Source organism: Alternaria ventricosa, assembly GCF_023758065.1.
Source record: "Alternaria ventricosa strain BMP 2768 chromosome Unknown scaffold_7, whole genome shotgun sequence".
NCBI classification, from domain to species: Eukaryota; Fungi; Ascomycota; class Dothideomycetes; order Pleosporales; family Pleosporaceae; genus Alternaria; species Alternaria ventricosa.
Genome location: NW_026055687.1, coordinates 1051513 through 1072923, shown reverse-complemented (window position 1 = coordinate 1072923; position 21411 = coordinate 1051513). Strand labels below are relative to the sequence as shown.

At 52.9% G+C, this 21411-nt stretch overlaps 7 protein-coding genes across 7 annotated transcripts; 6 read left to right on the top strand and 1 right to left on the bottom strand.

The window, feature by feature from the left end:
* Positions 1-243: 243 nt before the first annotated feature.
* On the top strand, positions 244-1646 carry J4E93_005129 (uncharacterized protein; the record flags this gene model as incomplete). The annotated part of the gene is made up of 2 exons (XM_049343052.1): positions 244-396; positions 459-1646. The coding sequence occupies 2 exons, from the start codon at positions 244-246 to the stop codon at positions 1644-1646; spliced, it is 1341 nt and encodes a 446-aa protein (XP_049200052.1).
* Positions 1647-1843: 197 nt separating this feature from the next.
* On the bottom strand, positions 1844-2920 carry J4E93_005128 (uncharacterized protein; the record flags this gene model as incomplete). Its single annotated transcript, XM_049343051.1, has 3 exons — positions 1844-2547; positions 2613-2846; positions 2905-2920. 3 exons carry the CDS (start codon positions 2918-2920, stop codon positions 1844-1846), a joined length of 954 nt encoding a protein of 317 aa, XP_049200051.1.
* A 786-nt stretch (positions 2921-3706) lies between these two features.
* Positions 3707-5805, top strand: J4E93_005127 (uncharacterized protein; the record flags this gene model as incomplete). Its single annotated transcript, XM_049343050.1, has 2 exons — positions 3707-3897; positions 4014-5805. 2 exons carry the CDS (start codon positions 3707-3709, stop codon positions 5803-5805), a joined length of 1983 nt encoding a protein of 660 aa, XP_049200050.1.
* Positions 5806-7189: 1384 nt separating this feature from the next.
* On the top strand, positions 7190-7782 carry J4E93_005126 (uncharacterized protein; the record flags this gene model as incomplete). The annotated part of the gene is made up of 2 exons (XM_049343049.1): positions 7190-7231; positions 7315-7782. 2 exons carry the CDS (start codon positions 7190-7192, stop codon positions 7780-7782), a joined length of 510 nt encoding a protein of 169 aa, XP_049200049.1.
* A 1888-nt stretch (positions 7783-9670) lies between these two features.
* Positions 9671-11538, top strand: J4E93_005125 (uncharacterized protein; the record flags this gene model as incomplete). The annotated part of the gene is made up of 2 exons (XM_049343048.1): positions 9671-11393; positions 11447-11538. 2 exons carry the CDS (start codon positions 9671-9673, stop codon positions 11536-11538), a joined length of 1815 nt encoding a protein of 604 aa, XP_049200048.1.
* Positions 11539-12464: 926 nt separating this feature from the next.
* Positions 12465-16577, top strand: J4E93_005124 (uncharacterized protein; the record flags this gene model as incomplete). Its single annotated transcript, XM_049343047.1, has 7 exons — positions 12465-13929; positions 13976-14783; positions 14830-15762; positions 15816-15867; positions 15995-16097; positions 16148-16379; positions 16433-16577. 7 exons carry the CDS (start codon positions 12465-12467, stop codon positions 16575-16577), a joined length of 3738 nt encoding a protein of 1245 aa, XP_049200047.1.
* A 615-nt stretch (positions 16578-17192) lies between these two features.
* On the top strand, positions 17193-20063 carry NIT4 (Nitrogen assimilation transcription factor nit-4; the record flags this gene model as incomplete). The annotated part of the gene is made up of 3 exons (XM_049343046.1): positions 17193-17345; positions 17473-18872; positions 18923-20063. The coding sequence occupies 3 exons, from the start codon at positions 17193-17195 to the stop codon at positions 20061-20063; spliced, it is 2694 nt and encodes an 897-aa protein (XP_049200046.1).
* Between the last annotated feature and the right edge of the window lie 1348 nt (positions 20064-21411).

The window sequence follows — 21411 nt, the reverse complement described above, 5'->3', positions numbered from 1 at the left end:
TTTGTGAGTGAAGGTTCGTGGAAGAGAAAGACTGAGCTTGCGAGCTTGGCAACGCTAGTGGGGTGGGTCGTTCTTATGTAAGCGCGAGCCTAAGTAAAGAGCCGCCCGCTGCAGAAACCCGATCGTGCTGGAACCCTGCATACACCCTCGACATTGTTCAGTCTTGCTATGAGAGGTGCGATCTGGTAGAGCATGAGATAGCAGAAACACAGTCTCGCTTGGAAATCCGAAGAAATCACAAACATGGCCTCGGCAGGCCGCAGAACGCACTACGAACCGCCGTGGGGCAACGCGAGCATTATTGGTGTAGCTGGTAGTTCTGGGTCTGGAAAAACTTCTCTGGCACTGGCGATAGTGGCATCTTTGAACTTGCCATGGGTTGTCATCCTGTCTATGGTGCGTACCAGCCTCGCACAGTGGGTCACGTGCTCCAATCAGCTAAGGACCACTGCATGTAGGATTCGTTCTACAAGCCTCTGACGCCAGAGCAATCTGCAGCGGCTTTCCGGAACGAATTCGACTTTGACTCGCCCGACGCTATTGATTTCGACATCCTGGTCGAGCGCTTGAAAGACATCAAGAGCGGCAAAGTAGCTGAAGTGCCCATATACTCTTTCCAAAAGCACGCCCGCCTTTCCAAGACAACCACGATCTACTCGCCACACGTCATAATTCTAGAAGGCATCTTTGCTTTGCATGACCAACGCGTGCTCGACCTCCTGGATCTCAAGATATTTGCGGAGGCCGACGCTGACCTGTGTCTCTCGAGACGTCTCGTACGGGACGTGAAGGAACGCGGACGCGACATCGAAGGATGCATCAAACAATGGTTCGCTTTCGTGAAGCCAAACTTCTACAAATATGTTGCTCCGCAAAGGGAGATTGCCGATCTCATTATTCCAAGAGGTATTGAGAACAAGGTCGCAATCACCATGGTGAGCAACCAGGTTCGACAGACGCTAGAAAGCAAGAGCATACAGCATCAGACGGAGCTGAGACGACTGGGCAAGATCGCGGAAGATAGTCCCTTGAGCGACAATGCTATCGTACTGCAACAGACGAACCAAATCAAGGGAATGCACACCCTATTACTCAACCCGACCACGTCGAGGGAAGACTTTATCTTCTACTTCGATCGGATGGTCGCGCTTTTGGTCGAGAAAGCTGCAGATTTCTTGCCTTTTGAGTCACATAAGATCTCTACGCCCCAGAACTACACGTACCAGGGACTCAAGAAGGTTGCGGAAATCAGTGCAGTAGTAGTCCTACGTGGTGGAAGTGCATTCGAAACGGGCCTTCGAAGAACCATACCAGACTGCAGGACCGGGAGAGTATTGATCCAGACGAACTACAGGACTGGAGAACCGGAGTTGCATTATCGGGCTCTTCCTGAGAACATTGCAGAGCATGGACTGGTCTTAGTCCTAGATCCGCAATTTTCTACAGGTGCAGCGGCATTGATGGCGGTCAGGGTACTGGTTGACCATGGCGTACCGGAAGACAGAGTTGTCTTTGTGACATATACCGCAGGGCGCGTAGGTCTTAACAGGGTGTTGAGCGTGTTTCCGGATATCAAGATTGTGGTCGCAAGGCTGGGTCATGACGAAGAGGCGCGTTGGATCGAAACTAAGTACTTAGGATGCTGAAACAGGTGCGCAAATCACGTATAACGCATGTAACGACGAGAGTGTTGGGATTGCGTACTATCTTCTGTACATGATCGCATTTCACACATGATTGTATATAACCAATATAGTCTTGCCCGAACGCCGTGCCTCGTGCCAACGCCGATAAATGCCAGGTTCGCTCCGAGCCAAGAATGCACCACTGTATACGTTGGGTATCATAGGAAGTACTCCGTCGTGACTTCCTTGCCTTGCTGTTGCTGCTGCTCTGCTCGGTGGACATCGTTGTCGGGGCTCGCATCGAAAACGTTGAAGAAGCGTTCACCGGTATCGCTGACCTCCAATACACTCGCCATGTTACCGCACCGATAGCAGTAGTTCGGTGCGCTCCAGACAGTGCTAAGTCTATCGTCGTAGAGGACCTGATAGCCCTCTTGACATAACTGATGTGCGCGTAGTATATGCGACATGGAGTTGACTTCCAGAAACTTCTTAACAACTTGTGCTCCAAACGTATAACCTGCACCTCTTGGGCTGAGCGAGAATTCGTCTCGCTCGGGATCTGGGTCGCTCCAGACTAGGTCCGCCATGGGCCCCTCGTGAGGTATCTCTCGGAAACGGTCGATGATTTTGATTTGGTCGATGGAGTGTATTGACGGTGAGAGGCCACCGTGTACGCAGAATATCTGGTCATTGATGACGACAGATAGGGTGAGGAAGTCGAACATATCGGTAAAATAGTGCCACACGTTTGCGTTCCCGTACTTCCGCGAGCATTCGGTGTAGAAGCCATAGGACTGAGTGACTCCGCGCGATTCGTGGTTTCCACGTATAAGGTGGACTCGGTGCGGATAGCGAAGCTTCAAGCACACGAGGAGCGATATTGTTTCGACAGAGAAGAGGCCGCGATCGACGTAGTCACCTAGAATGTATTAGCGTCATGAAATGGGGTCGCGTGCGGCATACGGCCAATGGACGAAGACGCACCGAGGAAGAGGTAGTTGGTGTCAGGACACGGCCCGCCAATCTTGAATATCTCCATCATATCGAAGAACTGGCCGTGGATGTCACCCACGACAGTAACGGGCGCTCTGATGTGCACCACATTGCTCTCTTTCATGAGCAGCTCCTTGGTTTTGGCGCATATTGCCTCGACCACCGACTCGGCGAGCAGCTCCTTCTTGGACAGGCGCGATATGCATTCATCGAGGTCTACGGTAGCTGCCACAATGTCAGCACAGCCACCCAGGGAATGCGCAGGCGTCGGCGACTGACGTACACGGTAGGCCGGGCATGGTGGTGTTTGTGGGGTGGGTGTTGGTGTTGGGGCATCCGCGGCGCAGCTCAGGGTATCGAGTCTATACTGGTCGCTAACAGGTGTCTGTATCGTACAATCATCCTCGGGGGCGCATCGAGGGGCGGTATCTGGGCGATGGCGCGAAAGCGAGCGACATGGCAATGGGGGGCAATATGTGCCTGTCGGCCTGAAATGCGGCGGCATCCCGCGCTGGCCCTGGCCCAAGCGCAAAACGTGACCACGCTCCAGATTTCATTTCTACGCGACAACAGTTGGCATGCTTCAATGGAATGGGTGTGCACTCGGCGTCTTCACCTCTCAAGCCTTTCCTCCTGTCGCGTCATTAGATTCTGATGTACCGAGGCCAGTCTCCTGCATCCCTCGCAATCCGCCATCTGCATCCTGCTGTGCTCTCAATAGCAACTTCCAAGGGTTTTCCTCACATCAGCCTGGCTTGTTTCACTTCAGGGCTCTTTCCGTCAACTCAATTCCGTCTTTCCCAACGTCATAGTTCCGCCCCAAGTCATTCAGCCTTCACGCGTTATTAGAGCACCCTAAGTTGAAAGTCCCTCCATGAGCTTGGGCTTCTCTTTCGTCGTCCTGGCTCGTGCGCTCGACCAGACCAAATTTTGAGACGCGCACCTCTCAACTCAAGAACATTTGCCTACACCCAGTCCGACCTACATCACCACTTCCGAAAAATTCATCGACTTCATCTCTTTATATACGACCCCGAGCATCTTACTCCTGACGTGCATCGCAACAGGTAATTCCCATAGTTGGCATGTCGTGGAGCGGGCCTGTAGCAGGTTCGGCGCCTTTCCAGCAGCAACCGTACGCCAATGGTCAGCCATACGGCCAACAGCCGCCCTATCAATATGGACAGCAGCCAGGACAACAACCAGGATACGGACAATATCAGTCAGGAGCTGCGTATCCGCCGGCCGGTCCACCCCACCGTGCTCCTCATGTTCAGTAGGTTTCCTTTATCTCACCACGTACTCGCAGTTCGGCCAGATATTTTGAAAAGAACAACAACATCGAACCTCAACTTTAGATTCCCCAAAGGCCGTTTTCTGACGTATGTGTAGACCTCCAAAGAAGAAGGGAAATCCGATAATTACTCGGTATCCCCCACCCCCGGGCTATCGTGGGCCGGCGCAACCTCAGGGTCCTTTTGGAACCACTCAGTTTCCCAATCAGTACCCACCGCCGCAGCCTACATTCTCACAAGCACCCGCAGTACCTCCAAGTTACCCACAGCAAGGCTATGCTGGTCCCCCTGCGCACCATGGCTATTCTGCTCAGGGTTATAACCAGCCGCCGCCCCAAGCTCCGAATTACCCGCAGGCCGCATATCCGCCGGCGCAAGCTAATTATCAATGGCCACAACCAGGTTATCAACCAAACACAGGGTACTCGCAACCTCCGAATCAACCTCCTGCGCAGCCCTATGCACCACCACAGAGCCACTATCAAGGATATCAGCCTCAGCATGCGGCCGCTAACACCAATCAACAGGCTTATGGGCAGAATTCATCGTGGTCACAGCAGCAGGGGCAAGCATCTTATTCGTCAAACCAATACAGCTCAAGCAACGGATTACCCAACAATACTCATTCCACGCCGGATCCTCACGCCACACCAACTCAGGCGACTGTTCATCTCACTACTGCCCATACCCTTCCATCGTCTAATCAGTCCACTAGTGCTTTGAGTGAGGGGAGTTCAGGCGAGAAGCCGCAACTGTTCCTTGCCTGGGACGACTGGGATTTCGATTTTGATGGTGCTATATGGCCCAAAAGCAATGAACCTGTCGATCCGGCCCTAAGTCTCGGAGTTATCATCTGGCATCCCGCAAAGCAGGTAACTCGTGCATTACCATCAACCTTCGCCGAGGCTGAAGAAGACGCACTCAAACCCACGCCGGAGAAACTGGACAACGGAGATTCAGTGTCAATGTACTTTACGGCCGACAATTCGCACGAGGCTTTCTTGAATGTTAGGCAGACAGACGAATGGGAGACACTCCAAGATGACCCCGTCTTCGTCGTATTTACAGACGAGGACATGACATCCAATCTGGTCTCGCTAGAGGATTGTATTGCTCAACGAGATCGTCCGGACGAATTATACGAGGAGGTACAACAGGATGAGGATCTGGAGATGCGCGACGCTACGTGGGACATTATGGATAACCTTGAGCAGGCACTCGCTACTAACAGTGGATCCACAAAACCTGCCACCACGGAGTCTGAGACAGCACCTCCTCAACAGCTAAGCCAAGAAGACATCCTGGCTAAGCTGGGCGTGACCGGGACTCCAAAGCCACCATCCGATGAGCAGATTTCACTACCATTATCTGCTTCTGATGCGAAGCCCCCATCTTCACTTCCTGGCAAGCCATCATTACCTTCTGCCTCCACAAAGACTGCAGAGCCTGCTCTTCCGCCTCAACGAGCGCAATCGTACGGAGGGCATCGCAACAACACACATGGACCTCCGCTGCCTCGGCCGTACGGCTCCATGTCGTCTTCCACCGCCTCCAGGCCCCCGCCCCCACCTCCACCCCCGGAACAACAACGCTATGATCCTTGGAATGCGCCTCAGCGTAGTGGTCATGGTCTCGATGGCTCCAGGGGCAGTCCGGCGCTCTCCGAAGGAAGCAACCACACTATGGCTGGCTCTGATTTCGAACCCGAAAACCCTAGCAGCGAGATACGACAGGATGTGCCAAGTGCAACCTCACTCGACCGAGGTGATAGCTCTTTCTCTCGGAAGAGAAGCTATGAGGATGCGGACCACGAGCACGAGCGCTTGCGGCAGCAAGAAGACTACAGCAAGCGAAAGCGGCGTTCTCAAGTTGATGCCGCGTATAGGTAAGACCTGTCAATTTCTTTAACGCTCTCCAATTCTCGTGCAGTATCTTACTAGTCACAGTCGACGTTGAACGTCACGTCAGTATGTCAGCACGCTCACTGCAATGCTTTCTTCGAATTTCAGCCCGAGCCGTCAACTCTTGTGACTGCCGTGTCATTCGTCACCAACACCTCCCGCCAGCGTCTTGACCTTGAACAATGGTCTGTCTAAGATACAGGATCATCTATCTTATCCAGTATGTTTATCATGCTGGATGGTGCCCTACATTTTCATTCACTGTTTTGTTTCTACATCCTCACGTCCAGAGGGGTTGACGACTGCGATCCCATTTCTGTCTAAAGAATGCTTTGATGAGTCTGTTCAGAAGGGGAGGCTTATGGGTATGGTGTCATTCAGCGTTTGATGATCATTTCACTGGACACATGATGTCCTTTTCTCTTCACTGTCTGTTCCAGACGTTCTATCATCTTGTCATTTTCACCACCATTTATATTAATCTCATTCGATCTTCCCAGTTGTCGCGTCAAATTCTGTCGATGTCATCCTTCTATCTGTTCACCTACCACCATGTTTGATCCCTATTATTCATATCAAGTTTCTAGTGTTTGGGCCCATATTTTGCTCGGGGGTTGCGATACATGTTTTGTCCGTATAATCCAGCAAGCTTGCACAATCGTATGTGCAGTAAGTACACGTTTGCATCCAGGGTGTGCGTTGCTAGCTTCTTCAAGTCAAACGGCACCAGCCACAGGAAATGCATTTTACTATGGCGCTCGGGTAGTCAGCTGCAAGCTATGTTCTACCTTCCAGCGAGGGCTGTGATCTTCAAGATCTGTGATCCATGGTGTGTAGCAGGATCTACAGGCTAAGCCAAATATGCTAATCTCATGCGCTGGGTATGACAGCTCTTCTATGTGTGACCCAACCTGCGTATGACGCAAAGGGTTTCCAAGGTTGTTCTGTTTGGGACATGAAAATATACATAGCAGATTCGAGAATTACAATGGATTATGTGCAACGTTCGGTGGCCTTGGATATCTGATAAGTGATATATGAATCTGCTGTGAGGCAGGCAATTAATTTCAAGAGCTTGCCACTCGATAAGAACAATCTGGGAAAGAAAGATCGGCCTGGAAAGACATCGAATGGCAGAAGCGGCGCTCCATCTTGACTGGCGCTTGTGTGGCGGCGATGGTTCTCGTATATCGTATTCCAGATACCTCGGCGAACGCACAGCCACACACAGCCACAATGTGCGTCATCAGGTCAAGCGACTGCAGGTACCTCTCACTCAGGTGACACCCCAACGCCAGCACAACCACCGCGACATTGTTCCTACAGCTATCTCGACCCAACCCACAACTCTACATCGCGAACCACTCTCATCATGTGCGGCTCCGACTGCTTTCTGATGCTTCTTAGCGTACTGGTACGTCTACGCCCCCGGAGCTGCAGCAGGCACCAGCCATCTCTCTGCGACCCACCGCCTTCAAGTACTGACACGTCAACTAGTTCCCACCTGTGGGGGTATGGGTAAAGAAAGGCCTCTGTAGTGCCGACTCTCTCATCAACCTCGCGCTCTGCTGTCTCGGTTTCCTGCCAGGCCTCCTACACGCCTGGTACGTGATCCTCCAAAACCCCGATCCGTACGACGCATACCAGCAAGTGCCCGACCGCGAACGCGGCGCAAATAGCAACGGCGGAACCACATACTATGTTATTACCCACGAGCAGCCGGCTGGACGACAGGCGAACTACGGCACCGTAGGCAGCCAGCCAAGCAACGGACAGTTTCCTGGACAGCAGAGTGGCGTGACAAACAGCTTTGCGCAACCAAAGGGAAGCAAGGCCGCGAAGGGCTCTTCAGCTCCGAATGCTTCAGCACCGCAAGGCGGCGAGGGTAGTTCGAGTCAGCCTGAAGGGCCACCACCGACCTATGCAGATGTGATCAAGGGCGACAACAAGGTCCAGGGCCCATAAACTGATAGTCTTGGGCGTTTATGTCTCAAGAGGAGGGACATGTAGAACAGTATAATACGTGTTAAGCGGCGCACAGGAGTGCTTGGACTGACAATAGGGCGTTCATGATACTGGATATGGATAACTCATGCGGGAAAGGAGTAATCAATGTAGACATTACAAAGGTTCAATAACGTTGTTACACCTTCCATTTGCACCCATACTACATGCGACTAGCTTCCTGATCATGTACGTTGTGAGGATCCAGCCTGTACGTCATCGGCCGGGCTGCATACTGTGGCTGCATGAGTAACGGCAGACGTACAGATGCTAGATTGCGAACCGTGTCTTACTATCATACTGAGCGCTGTATCTATGAGCAATCTCGAACTCGAGTTTGCGCGCACGAATCAGGTTGTTGCGGCGTGCCGCCACCCACGTCGCTGCGGCATGCCTTCGGCGGGTGCGCACCAATGCTGTGAGGACGGCCCCGGCATTTCTTTTGCTTTGTGCCCGCCGACATCCATGGCCGTTGCGCAACTTGCCTAGTTGGGTAACAGACATGAGAAAAAGCAAGAATTGCTCGATCGTGTTGAAGCGAGTGACAGGATGAATTTTCCCTCGTGCGCGATGTCCAGTCGAGGGTGGGCGCGCCATGATGGCGCCATCGTTGTGCCATCATCACTCCAGCCGTGCAACTGGGGTAAGGACACATGCACGCGCAGATCACCAGGTCAGATGCGATGCACGGCTAAGATTACTATCATATCGCATACATGTAAATGCATGATTAAGCGACCGCTATTCCAGATCTCTGTCCGCATACGTCTTGCTGCGAATGTAAGCTTTGATGCTTGTCGTGCATATCAAGATTATTCGCGGTTTTCCAGTCGCATTCGGATGCAGGCAGACGCATAACAAGCGTCTGGAGCTTACGGTGTACAGCATACGTGGTAAAACATACTGGGTGCAGCCTGCGACGCCGGCCAAACAGCCATGGGGGAAAGCAAGGAAACTTCAACAACACCAGCAGTTTCCCCAGATCAAGTATCGTGATGCTTTGCTAGTGCGCAAGCTGGCATGCAGGGTCGACCAGTTAAGCGTTTCCAAGTCTAGCCGCGTCGTCATGCCCAGACCGCCTCTGCGCCCCGATGCTAGCCCAAGCCCCCAGCCAAGTGCCTCGAGTGAATCTTGGTTCTCCGTTACAAGGCTTGACTATCATGACGTGAAGCTTCGCACATCTGTCTTCCGAGAGGCAATCACGTAGACTCCGAACGCAGTGATTTGCGTTTGCACACGCGCGCTACTGTCAACACAGCCTTTTGACAATCCCGTTAGCTCCTATTTGCCCCCGTCAACTGTGGCTGAGGCGTTTCTCATTCGTGCATTCACACAACAGCCACAACTATACTCGTCAGTGTTCGACTCGTCAGTGCGCTGGCCTCCTGTCAACACTGGTTTAATTACCCTTGGCCCCTTCCTCCCTTTCTCCATTCACTCACCGGTCCTTTGTTCTCAGGGCAACCCTCCAACGACAAATCTCCGACACAGATTGCACGCGTACCTGCGTCTGTCTCTCCCCGGTTGCATCAGGCACACTTTTTCGCGCGCTTGTTGGTCCAGACAATTATTCGCCTCCATTTCATCCGTTTCGGCCCCCAGCCACCCGTTCCGAATCACAACCAACTCGTTCCGAGTACTCACTTGGCACATCGAGCTGCAGGTCGCACTTCTTGAGCGCGACTCTCAACTGGACCATATCCACCACTAAGTGCAAGAAGACGGCACAGCTGCCGCGAAAGTAGATCAATGCGTAAGTGGATCCACATCTCCGAGAATCGAGATCGCGATAGGTCTCGATTATCCCTCGACCCGACTTCTTCTGCCAAACACCAAAACACATCTAATAATGAATCTAGATACCGTACGAAGGCAGGCACATCGCGTCGCGTCGCAACATGGCGGCAACGGCGCCGCGAATTACAACCCATTCGCCCGACAACGTTCTCGAGACGTTAACCTGGACGAAGAGAACGCAGTACACAGGACACGATCGGAAACCCATGCTACACCCGCCATCGAGGAGCAAAGACGGCTAGAGAGCATGCAAGCAGGCAAGGAGTTCGGTATGCCCGGCCACCACAACACCGAACCATCTACATCGTCTCCAACATACGGAAGCGCTTCTACGACTATCCCGGAGTCAACAGAGGAGAAGGATCTGATGTCCGAAACGAATGGCGCGCACAAGGCTTCCGGCGACAGCAACATTGCGCCTTCCAACCAGGAGGCTAATGTTGGCCCCACTCGACGTGCCAAATTCAAGGGCATCTTCCGCAAAGACCACGATGCACCAGATGTTGAGGCAGAGGATCCGGAAGACGACGACCTTTCGCTAGAGGAACGTAAGAGGAAGGCTCACAAGAGGAAGATTCCGGTCGGCAAACAGATCCGCTTCGTTCTTTTCGGTGCTTGGATCAATGTTCTCCTCATCTTTGTGCCCATCGGGTTCGCTGTTAGATACGCCCACCTGAAACCCGTCCCGGTCTTCGTCATCAACTTCATCGCCATCATCCCGCTCGCAGCCATGCTGAGCAATGCGACTGAAGAACTGGCCATCCGTGTTGGCGAGACTCTTGGTGGGCTGTTGAACGCTACCTTTGGCAACGCCGTCGAACTGATCGTGTCCATCCAAGCCCTGCTTAAAGACGAGATCACCATCGTCAAAACTTCACTTATTGGCAGCATGTTGTCGAATCTGCTATTGGTACTGGGTATGTCCTTCTTCCTGGGAGGCATCAACCGCCTGGAACAGTTCTTCAACGTCACGGTTGCACAAACGGCGGCATCGTTGCTTGCTCTTTGTGTCGCATCGCTTATCATTCCGACTGTTTTCCACAACACCATCGCCGAGGACGACAACACCGCGAACAATGGTGCTGCCGATGCTGTCAGGAACCAGGAGTTGTCACATGGCACGGCTGTTATCCTTCTCCTGGTCTACGCTTGCTATCTTGCCTTCCAGCTGAAGACTCACGCTACTATGTACAACGAGCCTAGCCAAAAGGTCCCCAAGCGCAAGTCTGGCAAGAAGGAGGAGGGCGATGCTTCTCGCGGAATCGCAGCCATTGGCGCCGGTACTGCTGCAGCTTCTGGAGGCGGTGTCAACATGAAGTCACTGTTCAAGAACCCCGACGGCTCAGAGGACGATGATGAAGAAGAAGAGTTCGAAACACCCTCGCTTTCTGTTCTTGGAGCTCTCGTTACGCTCGCAATCTCCACAACTCTTGTCGCTTTTTGCTCAGAGTTCATGGTCGAAAGTATCGAAGGTCTCACCGATACCGGTAAAATCTCTACGACCTTTGTCGGTCTTATCTTGCTTCCCATCGTAGGCAATGCTGCCGAGCACGCCACGGCTGTCACTGTCGCCATAAAGGACAAGATGGATCTGTCTATTGGTGTCGCTGTCGGTTCCAGTATGCAAATTGCTCTTCTCGTCTTCCCGTTCATCGTCATCTTGGGATGGATCCTAGGCAAGGACTGCATGACTCTGTACTTCGACAACTTCCAGATCGTCACGCTGTTTGTCTCGGTATTGCTCGTCAACTACCTCATCCAGGACGGCAAGTCACGTAAGTTTGTTCCCTTAGCCTGCTCACGTGCGCATTTTACTAACAACTTGCAGATTGGCTCGAAGGCATACTGCTCATGGCCAGCTATATCATCATCGCACTGGCTGCCTGGTTCTACCCCGAAATTGCGGAGAACCAGTGCTAGACGTGGTCCTATACAGACTCTTTCTTTGTTTTCTTCATGTCCATACTTGTAGGGTTTATACGGAAAGAGGTGGTGAACTGGAGTCCTCTTGGCTTACATGGGTATACATACTGCAGCTACTGCCGTTTCCTTTCGAATTTGTTCCGATACCCAATAACACGACAGGTGTATTGTAGCACCTCATACTCATAACAATATAAAGAATAATGTCTTACACGGGTACTTGACCATGATTTTTACCATACGGCTGGGCTACAGGTTACAAAGTATCGCTACTTTGGGCTGTGTGATGCGAAACGGGCGTCACTCGTTCTGTGCGAGTATCGTGATATTGAGTCTGCGCTGACCTATCCAGAGTCAGGAAACCTCGAATCGGTTTGCCGCCTACAATGCCTACTTCGAGCACAGCCATCACTCTTTCGAAGGGACCAGGAGACTCTCAGTGAGTCGCACAAATCGGATGTACACGAGATCCCACAAAAGTCACGAAATCTCGAATGGATTTACCGCCTACAATGCCCGCTTTACGCACGATCTCAACTCTGTTGAAGGAGCCAGGAGGCCTTCAGCGAACTGCGAAAAGTGGATATGTAACGGTTTTGGATTTGGTCATCCCGACTCTCACTCACCCCAGCCTAAGTATGCCGGCCTAAAACTGCTGGTACACACGACTGTGGGCAGGTCTCTACTGTGCATCGCTCTCTCACTTCGGCCTGCGCTGATTGCGTCTGCTGCGCATCTCTCTCACCTGGCTTCCCCGCTCTATCTTCTGCGTGCGACCATCTCTATATAAGCCTCACTTCTTGTGTATCCACCATCCTTCCTACACCGCAATCCTCCTCTTTCTTCAATCGTCTTCCAAGCCTATCTCAACCTCCAATCAGTCCACGACTACTACCCAAGCCCAAACTCAACCTCCAGTCATCATGGCCGAGCCGGATGACATGAACGCTATGTCCGACGCTCAGGTCCCGGTAGCAGCTAGCGAGCACCTCGACCATGATCAAGATCCACTTATGGTCGAGCCTCATGGTGCGAACGACATGGCCGATGCTCAGGTCCCGCTATCACCAGTCGACAACATGGATCACGACCAAGACACACCTGTGCCTTCAATCGAGCAAGTCCGCGATCCTGACTCGCTGTTCATTCCTGAAGATGAACCCCCTTCCCAGATCATTACGCATCAACAAGAACCCATCGCACCCATCGCACCCATCGCCACTCCGCCAACCCTTACTCCACCTCGTCCAAAGCCGATCGGCCACCAATCAATCATTCAAAAGATTCGGGCAATGCAGAAAGACCGGCAGCATCAGAAGCTGGTCGCTAGCAGACAAACAACTGCATATCCGACCAACTCCAACCTTGACGATGAGGCATATCTTGAGGCTGTCAGACCAGGACAGTCTTCATCCGCTGCTGTTCCAGCTATCAACGAGGACAATCTCGCAGACAAGAAAGCCGCCAGAGATTTCCTGGCGAAGAAGCGCTATTTCGATGAGCAGAGGAGAAAGAAGGGTACTCTATCATTTTTGGAGGATGTTGAGTGGATGAGGATTAGGGGCGAAGAGGAAGCCAGAAAGAAGAAGCGATCTCGCGATCTTGCCAAAGACAGAGAAGCGAACGACGGCCAATGCGACCTATTCCCAGAGTTCATCTTAACATCGAACATTGCGGAAGAGGTGGAGTCTGATCAGAACTTCGATGTCGAAGATTCCGGATCTCGCAAGCGCCGCCGACCGATGCCCACCAAAGAAGGACAGCCTATGTCAATGCAAGCTGCCGAACTTCAGAGTATGCGAGTGGCTCTTGAAGCTGAAGACGACGCATCGCGGAAGAAGAAGAAGGGAGCTGTAGCTTCGGCCGAAGAACAGGCTTCTGTGCCTTCTGGTCGTGGTAAAGGCTCGAAGGGGAAGGGACCTGCGAAGCCAAGATCGGGCCCTAAAAAGCCCACCAGGACTCGTGGTGATAGGACATCAAAAAACAAGCAGAACACAATTCACGCGGTCAAGCAGGCAGCATCTTTTTTCAACGCCGACGTCTTCCAGCAGCAAGCCGGCGCTAACGCAGCTGACCAGCCAGGGTTCAGATCAAGGAACAAAGCCGATGCGTTAAGAGAGCTCATCGCCAGCGTACCGCTTGACGACAGAAAGAAGGCAACGACCGATATGAATGTTCTGTTGAAAGCGACAAAAGACTTTGATGGTACGGGTGTTGTCAAGGCAGACGGGCACGGTCACTGGCGAGTGAGAGGTATGAGCACGTCACTCAAGGCCTACCAAGTGCTCGGTACCGCCTTCATGCGTCGCCGGGAGAATGGATCTGATGAACCGAAAGGTGGCTTGATGGCTGATCAGATGGGGCTTGGAAAGACTCTCATGATGCTAGGTAAGTGATCTCAGCATACCTTGTCGAACCAAACTGACTCCCACAGCGAACATAATCAACGGTCAACCACCTAAGAACGATACAGGCCCCAAGACAACTCTTCTTATTGCGACTCCTGCACTCTTGACGCAATGGAAGAATGAGATCGAGCTGCATACCGACGCCTCCAAAGTCAACTTGAGAATTATGCGTTACGGCGCCGGTACGCGTCTTGACTCTACCAATGCCGATCAGATTCTAGCAGGACACGACGTCGTTCTTACTACGTACACGGAAATCATGAAGTCTTATCCCAAAAACGAACCGCCTATCGAATGCCAAACTGCCGAGCAGAAATTAGCTTGGTGGAGGGGAGTCTTCGAGACACAGAGGGGGCCTCTACACCGAATGATGTTCTTGCGCATCGTTCTTGATGAGGCTCAGGCTATCAAGAACCATATGTCGCGAACTTCGATCGCATGTCGAGCCCTGATGGCGCATCACAAGTGGGCCCTCAGCGGTACACCTATCCTCAATAGCCTGTCTGAGCTCTACCCCTACTTCAAGTTCCTTGGCGTCCCTCACACTGGCAGCTTCAAGATCTTTAAGCACAACTACTGCGACAGTCAGAACGAGGAGAACACCGAGAGACTGTTGGTGCGCCTTTCGCAGTTCATGATTCGACGCACCCACGCCGACGAGATGTTTGGCGCGCCCATTCTGAAGCTTCCCCAGGCCGACCAGTCAACTTACTGGTGTGATTTCAATTCCGTCGAGAGGAGCATCTACGACATTGTTCGCTCACGCTTCGCGAAATGCATCAACATGTGGGCACAGAATGGCACCTTGGACAAGTCATACGGCAACGCTCTGGTGTAGGTACCCCATCTCAGCCTAAGTAACCTTGCTAACAATTCAAAGCATGCTTCTTCGCCTTCGTCAACTGACCGGCCACATCCTCATGCTCCAATTCGTCATCCGTGACCTTCTCGAGCGCGAAGACATCGAGGCCATCAAGAGTGTGGTCGACAATGAGGCCAAGAACAAGAATAACCAGAATGGAAAGACGATCATGTCTGTTCGCAAGCAGCTTGACAAGGTTGCAGCTGACCAGAAGAAGAAGACTGCCGCTATCGCAGCCAAGAAAGATGCCACCAAGAAAGCTGCCAAAGCTAGGAAAGACGCTGCCAAGAAAGCTGCTAAAGAGCGAGGAGAGGCTTACGTGTCAGAGGACGAAACTGCCAACGCCAATGCTATCGACAAAGACGATGATCTACTGGAAGAAGAGTTCGACGAGGTAGTCGAAGAAGATCCTGCAGATGATCTGATCCAAAAGTTCACCACAGGCGGCGAGTTCGGCAAGGACTTCAACTTCAAGCCCTTCCTCGGCAGCCTCAAGACTGGTGAGAGTTGGGAGAAGACAAAGCAAAAGGCGAAATGCGGCTGGTGTGGAAAGCAACCTCGAGCGCCGCATATAACGTCCTGTGGTCACCTCATCTGCAAGGAGCCTTGCTACGAGAATGAGGTGATCCTTCCAATGGCCGAGGAAGACACGGAGATAATCCCACCATGCAAGGCTTGTGGTGCTACTCCTACCCATATTCATCCTTGTGAGGTAGATGAGGACGATACACCTGATGCACCTGCACGAGGCACACGAGCCAATAAGAAGAAGAACAAGGAAAAGCAGCGCGCGCGCCTCGGTCAAGAAGACATTGCAGAGAACTGGCTTACTTTCGCTGGCGACGACGTCTTACCCTCTGCGAAGACCATTGCTGTCAAGAGCCAGATCATAAACTGGCTCAAGGAGAACGAACAAGTCAAGATAATCGTCTATACGCAGTTTCTGGCCATGTGAGAAGCTTTGACTCCTTGATCCCCGCGATTCAGACGCTAACAGCCCACAGGATTCGTATTCTGGCACAAGTATTCAAGAAAGAAGGCTGGCAGTTTGCAGAAGTAAGTACCAGCCAGACGGCGACATGCCCTTTCGTACGCTCGTTTGACGCTGAAATCAACCGCGAATGCCTCCCGGCACTACCCAAATCCTCAAGCTTTTGTAGGTTGTTGCTAACATATTGCGCAGTATCATGGCAAGATGAGCCTGAGCGCCCGCGACAAAGCCATCAGCTCGTTCGCTGAGAACCCAGATTGCCAGATTATGCTCGCGTCTCTCCGCTGCGGTGGCTGTAAGTAACCCGATTACCTGCATTATCACATACTAACGGATGGTCTATAGTGGGCCTCAACTTGACCATGGCGTCCAAGGTCATCATGATCGATCCATGGTGGAATTCAGCATCCGAGCAACAGGCTTTCTGCCGCGTGTTCCGCATCGGCCAGCGCGAGGAAACTTTCATGAGTAGGCTCTGCGTCAAGAACACGGTCGACGAGCATCTCATCGGCATGCAAGATCGCAAGGACAAGGAGATTGCTGCGATCATGGAGGACGATGGCAAGACCATGAAGAAGTACGTGTTGATTTTGCTTGGCGATCGATCGACGCATAACTAACAGCCGCCAGGATGGATACACGCGCCCTGATGCGACTGTTCGGTAACTTGGAGGAGGACCCCGATGGTAGGCCTTTCATCATGGTCGATAACCCAGATCCACGCGGTGGTTTCAGGGCTGATCGTGATGACGAGGGCTATGCCGACGATCTCTAGTGTGGTACGGGATTTCGATGGGTTTTGAGGTATTCAGGCGTCTAAAAAGTGCGATTTTGAACTTTCTTGGGTCGGTTTGGGGACTACGGACGTTGGTTTTGGCGTCGTGGGGTTTGATTTTGGGATGGCTTGGAGGTCTACACAGCACTCCCAGGATTTCTCCAGCACCCAATGATGCGCTGAAGACCTCCCGGGACCATCATAGGAATTTGTTTTTGGGCTAAAAAGCTATCGAATGATGCAAAGTGCTACTTCCTCATTGCTTTATCGCGCCTCTGCTGCAGTCATGGACGCGTTCGCCCGGCTAAGAAGAGTCTCCAGATAAGGGCCGAAGAGCCAGCCAATCAGGGGGCTGCTGATAGCGAGGTACCTCAGCGACGCAGCTCGGTCGCGTAGGCACTCATCACCAGCCCAATGCGACGCCGATTCCGACTTGATTGCGCCCGCTTCCCTGTCCTTGGCCAGCCATGTTGAGCCCGCGAGATAGAGCCCCGGACCACGACAGACTGCCATATCCACTGCAAGCTGATTAATGTCGCGTGAGAAGAGGCCCGTCAAAGCGCGCCCCGCCATTCCCCCACAATTTGCTTCTCCGGTAAACCGACAAGACCTGTAATGGAGAACAACACCACTGCGGAAGCGCACCCGACTTCTGACACGCCCAACAAGAAGGGACGCCGCAGCAAGAGGGATGCCGGAAGCGAGGACTCTAAGAAGCGCCGCTGCATCTCGTCCGCCTGCGTGCCATGCAGGAAGCGCAAGTCCAAGGTATGTTAGGTAACGGGAACTGGCCCTGATGCCCTTTCTCCGGCGTATACACACGTTCTCCGGATGATCACCAACCCCCTCGGAACCACGCGCGCTGTACGAGAGTAGTCGCTAATCTGCCGCATAGTGCGACGGTACCACTCCCGCCTGCTCTGCATGTGCCGCCGTCTACAACACGCCGTGCATCTACGACCCCAACTCGGACCACCGCCGCAAAGGCGTCTACAAGAAGGACATCGACAACCTCAAGACGCGTAATTCCACCCTCCAGACGCTTATCCAGGCTATCCTGAACTATCCGGAAGAGGAAGTCGCCGACCTCGTACACCAGATCCGGACATGCGAGAGCTTGGACTCAGTCGCAGAGGCTATCATAGCGAAGGAGAATGGCGAAGACGACGAGGATGAGCCCATCAGTCCGATCACAACGCCTACCATGGCGCCGGCCAAGGGCACATTCGAGAGTCAGCTGAGCGGGAAGATGGGCGAGCTGCGCCTTGAAGATGGATCGACCAGATACATTGGGGGCACATCGCATCTCATATATCTGGGCCAAGGCAACGACTCTGCGGAGTCGCCGGACACATATTCTGAGGACCAGTACCAGGAAGCGCAGGACCCGTTCTGCTCGTGGACGACTGTCACCTCGGACCCGGAGCTTGTGCAGCATCTGATCAGCATGTACTTTTGCTGGCATTACAGCTTCTTCACAACCCTATCGAAGAACCTCTTCCTGCAAGAATTTCAACAAGGCAAACCGCAGCTGGGATCCGGGAGGAAATCACAATACTGTTCGCCGCTACTAGTCAATGCTATGCTAGCACTGGGATGTCACTTCACATCGTGGCCGGCAGCCCGGGCAGTCCGCGACGACTCTGCCACGGCAGGCGACCACTTCTTCAAGGAAGCTAAGCGGTTGATTATGGAGGACGATTTGCACGAGATGCCGGCTCTGACGACTGTACAAGCTCTAGCATTGATGTCTGTACGGGAAGCTGGTTGCGGGCGGGAAGCAAAGGGTTGGGTCTACAGTGGCATGTCCTTTCGCATGGCCTGCGACCTCGGCCTGAACCTCGGCATGCACAGCAAAGACACCATCGATGACAACGAAGAGGACGCGCGGCGGATCACATTCTGGGGCTGCTTCTTGTTCGACAAATGCTGGAGTAATTACATGGGACGATTGCCGCAACTGCCCAACACGATCCTTACAGTGCCGAAATTCGAAGTCTTCCCTAGCGAGGATGCGGAAACGTGGAGCGCAGTTACCGACTCCGGCCTCAGTCAAGCACACTCTCAACCAAGTCGGACGCGTGCAGTCGCTCTCCAGATATCCAAGCTGTGTGAGATCTCTAGCGACCTCATGAACTCCTTCTACAACCCGATCGATATGGACAAGGTCAAGGGTAGACAGGCGGAGCTGAAAAAGCTGAGCGAGATACACATGCGTCTGGAGACTTGGAGAAGGGACTTACCAAAGGAGTTGGAGCCGAAGGAGGGCGGTTTGCCGCACATGCTGGTCATGCAGTAAGTACACCCTTCGCATCAGAACATCAATCGTACTAACCCAATCACAGCATGTTCTTTCAGTTATTGTATATTCATCTTTTCCGACCGTTCCTCAAGTACAACCCGAACAACTCGCCACTGCCCGCAAGTGTATCGCCAAGGAAGCTATGCACACAAGCTGCTGCCATGATCTCCAAGTTGCTCCGACTATACAAACGATCGCATGGCTTGCGCCAGATCTGCAACATCTGCGTCTACATCGCGCACTCGGCATGCACCATACACCTTCTCAACCTACCAGAGAAGAATGCGAAGCGCGATATAATACATGGTGTCAAGCATCTCGAGGAGATAGCGGAAGGCTGGCTTTGCGCTCGTCGTACGCTCGGCATCCTCAGCGTCCTGGCCAAACGTTGGAAAGTCGACTTGCCCGAAGAAGCCGCCACAGTGTTGTCCCGCACAGATACCAAGTATGGTCCCTGGAACGAGATCAGCACACCGAAGGCAATTCGTCGTGGATCCGTACAGATGAAAGATCAGCATCCATCGCCTGCGAGCCAGACATCACCAAGCCTCCAGCCATACAGCATGAACATGGCCAACATGGCAACACCCCAGTTCTTTGCCCAAGCAGCAGCCAACACTTCCAGTTCCGTAAGCAATGATCCTTCCACGCGCCCCTCCAGCACCCATACCATACCTCCTTCCGACGCAAACGCCCTGGCTTACATGCGCAATCAGCACCAGGTCAGCACACCACAGAATTCATCAAACTCTCTCAACGCACCGACGCCGGCGTCCACACAAGGCCGGCGTTCCGTTGATGGCCAGACCACCGCTGGCAGCTCTCCAAGCCAACTCTTCGGCGGCGTCGATCAATTGCTACGAGAAGGCCAAGACTGGATCTATCGCGACCAGACACAGCTCGCAACCGACTTTGAGAACTGGAACCCTCAAGGAATCGACGACATTGCGAATTGGTTTGCAAACACCACCAGCCCAGCGGGCGCATTCCAGGGTAGCACCAATGCGCCTGTCATGAGCAGTGAGATGAGCGGGGGACCTGTGGGTGGTAATGCGGTCAACGGGTATACGAACGGAAATACGAGTGCTCCTCCGGCTCCAAGTTTGAATGGGTTCGGTGTAGCTGGATTTAATGGTATGGGCATGCAAGGGTTTACTTATGATGAGCAGAGTTGGTATCAGTAAGCCAATGTGGAACATGGCTCTTCTGTGGAGATGGTATTACTATGTCTTTTAGCGAATGCAATGTGTAGATGAATCACTTCTTGTCAGATATAGGATAGAGTAGCACGATCGATCAGCATTGATATTCCAGGCGCTACAACGGCGTCGGCAACTAGAAACGAACTGATAGACACATTTGTACCACATGCCCTACACCCACATCTCTTCACCCCTTATGCGCCTCCCAAAAAACTTCTTGACCTTGCGCCAACACCTCTTCGCCTTCCCTTTCAACGAATGTTTCTCCTTATTCCTCTTCCGTACCCGTCGAGCAAGCTCATCATAATCCTCTTCCCATTCTCGCCAAAGCCTGTCCAGCATGGGATCGCCCTCGGTAAGCCCAGCCTCTGGTCTATTATCGCGACTAGGCGGAGGTCCGATATTCCTCTCGCTCCTTCGCACTTCTTCATGCGTCACATGCTGGATACGCAAGGCCTCTGCTTCGCGCAATGAGGCATTGTCACCATCGTATTCATGGGGAAGGTAATGTCTGCCACGGGGCCGAGGTCGAGGCGAACCTGGTTCAGGGGGTGTCGGTGGTGAATCTGTGGCATGACGCCGATTTCGATATCTACGCGATTTGACTAGGTCGGGAACATCTGGGGTGGGGACTGGCTTCCTCCGGCTCTCTTCTTCTACGGGACTCAAAGCATGGGGTTGGAACTCTTGGAGTGGGTTTGTGGTTGAGGAGTCGGATGAGAGGCGGCGCGAGGGGTTGGTTGGGGATCGCGAGCGGAGTTGAGTTTGGGCTGTATGTATCTCTGGTTAGTGAGTGTCATTGATGTGAGGTGAAGGTGGCAGTCTTACCATCTAGTAGTAGTTCATGTAGTTCACCTCTTCCGAGTTGGCGAACAAGGGTTGGGTTTGAAGAGCGTGGGCGAGTCGAGTCGTCTTCATGCAGTGGAGGAACTGTTTGTACCACTGATCAGTAAGATGCAGTCGTATGGCATGTGTGTAGTCTTACCGTTTAGCCCTCTCTGGTTTTGTCGGACATGAACATTGTGAGAGCGTGGGCGAGACGCTGCCGCTTGGCTGTTTTCTGGCTGCCCATCTCTATACTGGCCATCAACACCGGCATCGTCTTCTGTGGCAGAGCCTCCCGTTGAAGTGGAACTCGGCACTGTGCGGAGTCCTCCCGAACGATTCCATTGTATGTTTGGCGCTCTTCTCAGTGTAGGCGTTCTCCTTCCTCTGGGTGCGTCGAGAACCCTTTCTACAACATCGTTGGGTAAGTCGTCTTCTCCCCTGTAGCGCGCATATGGGGCTCCTGGGGATGTGGATTCTCGTCCTGGCGTGGATGACGGCAGTC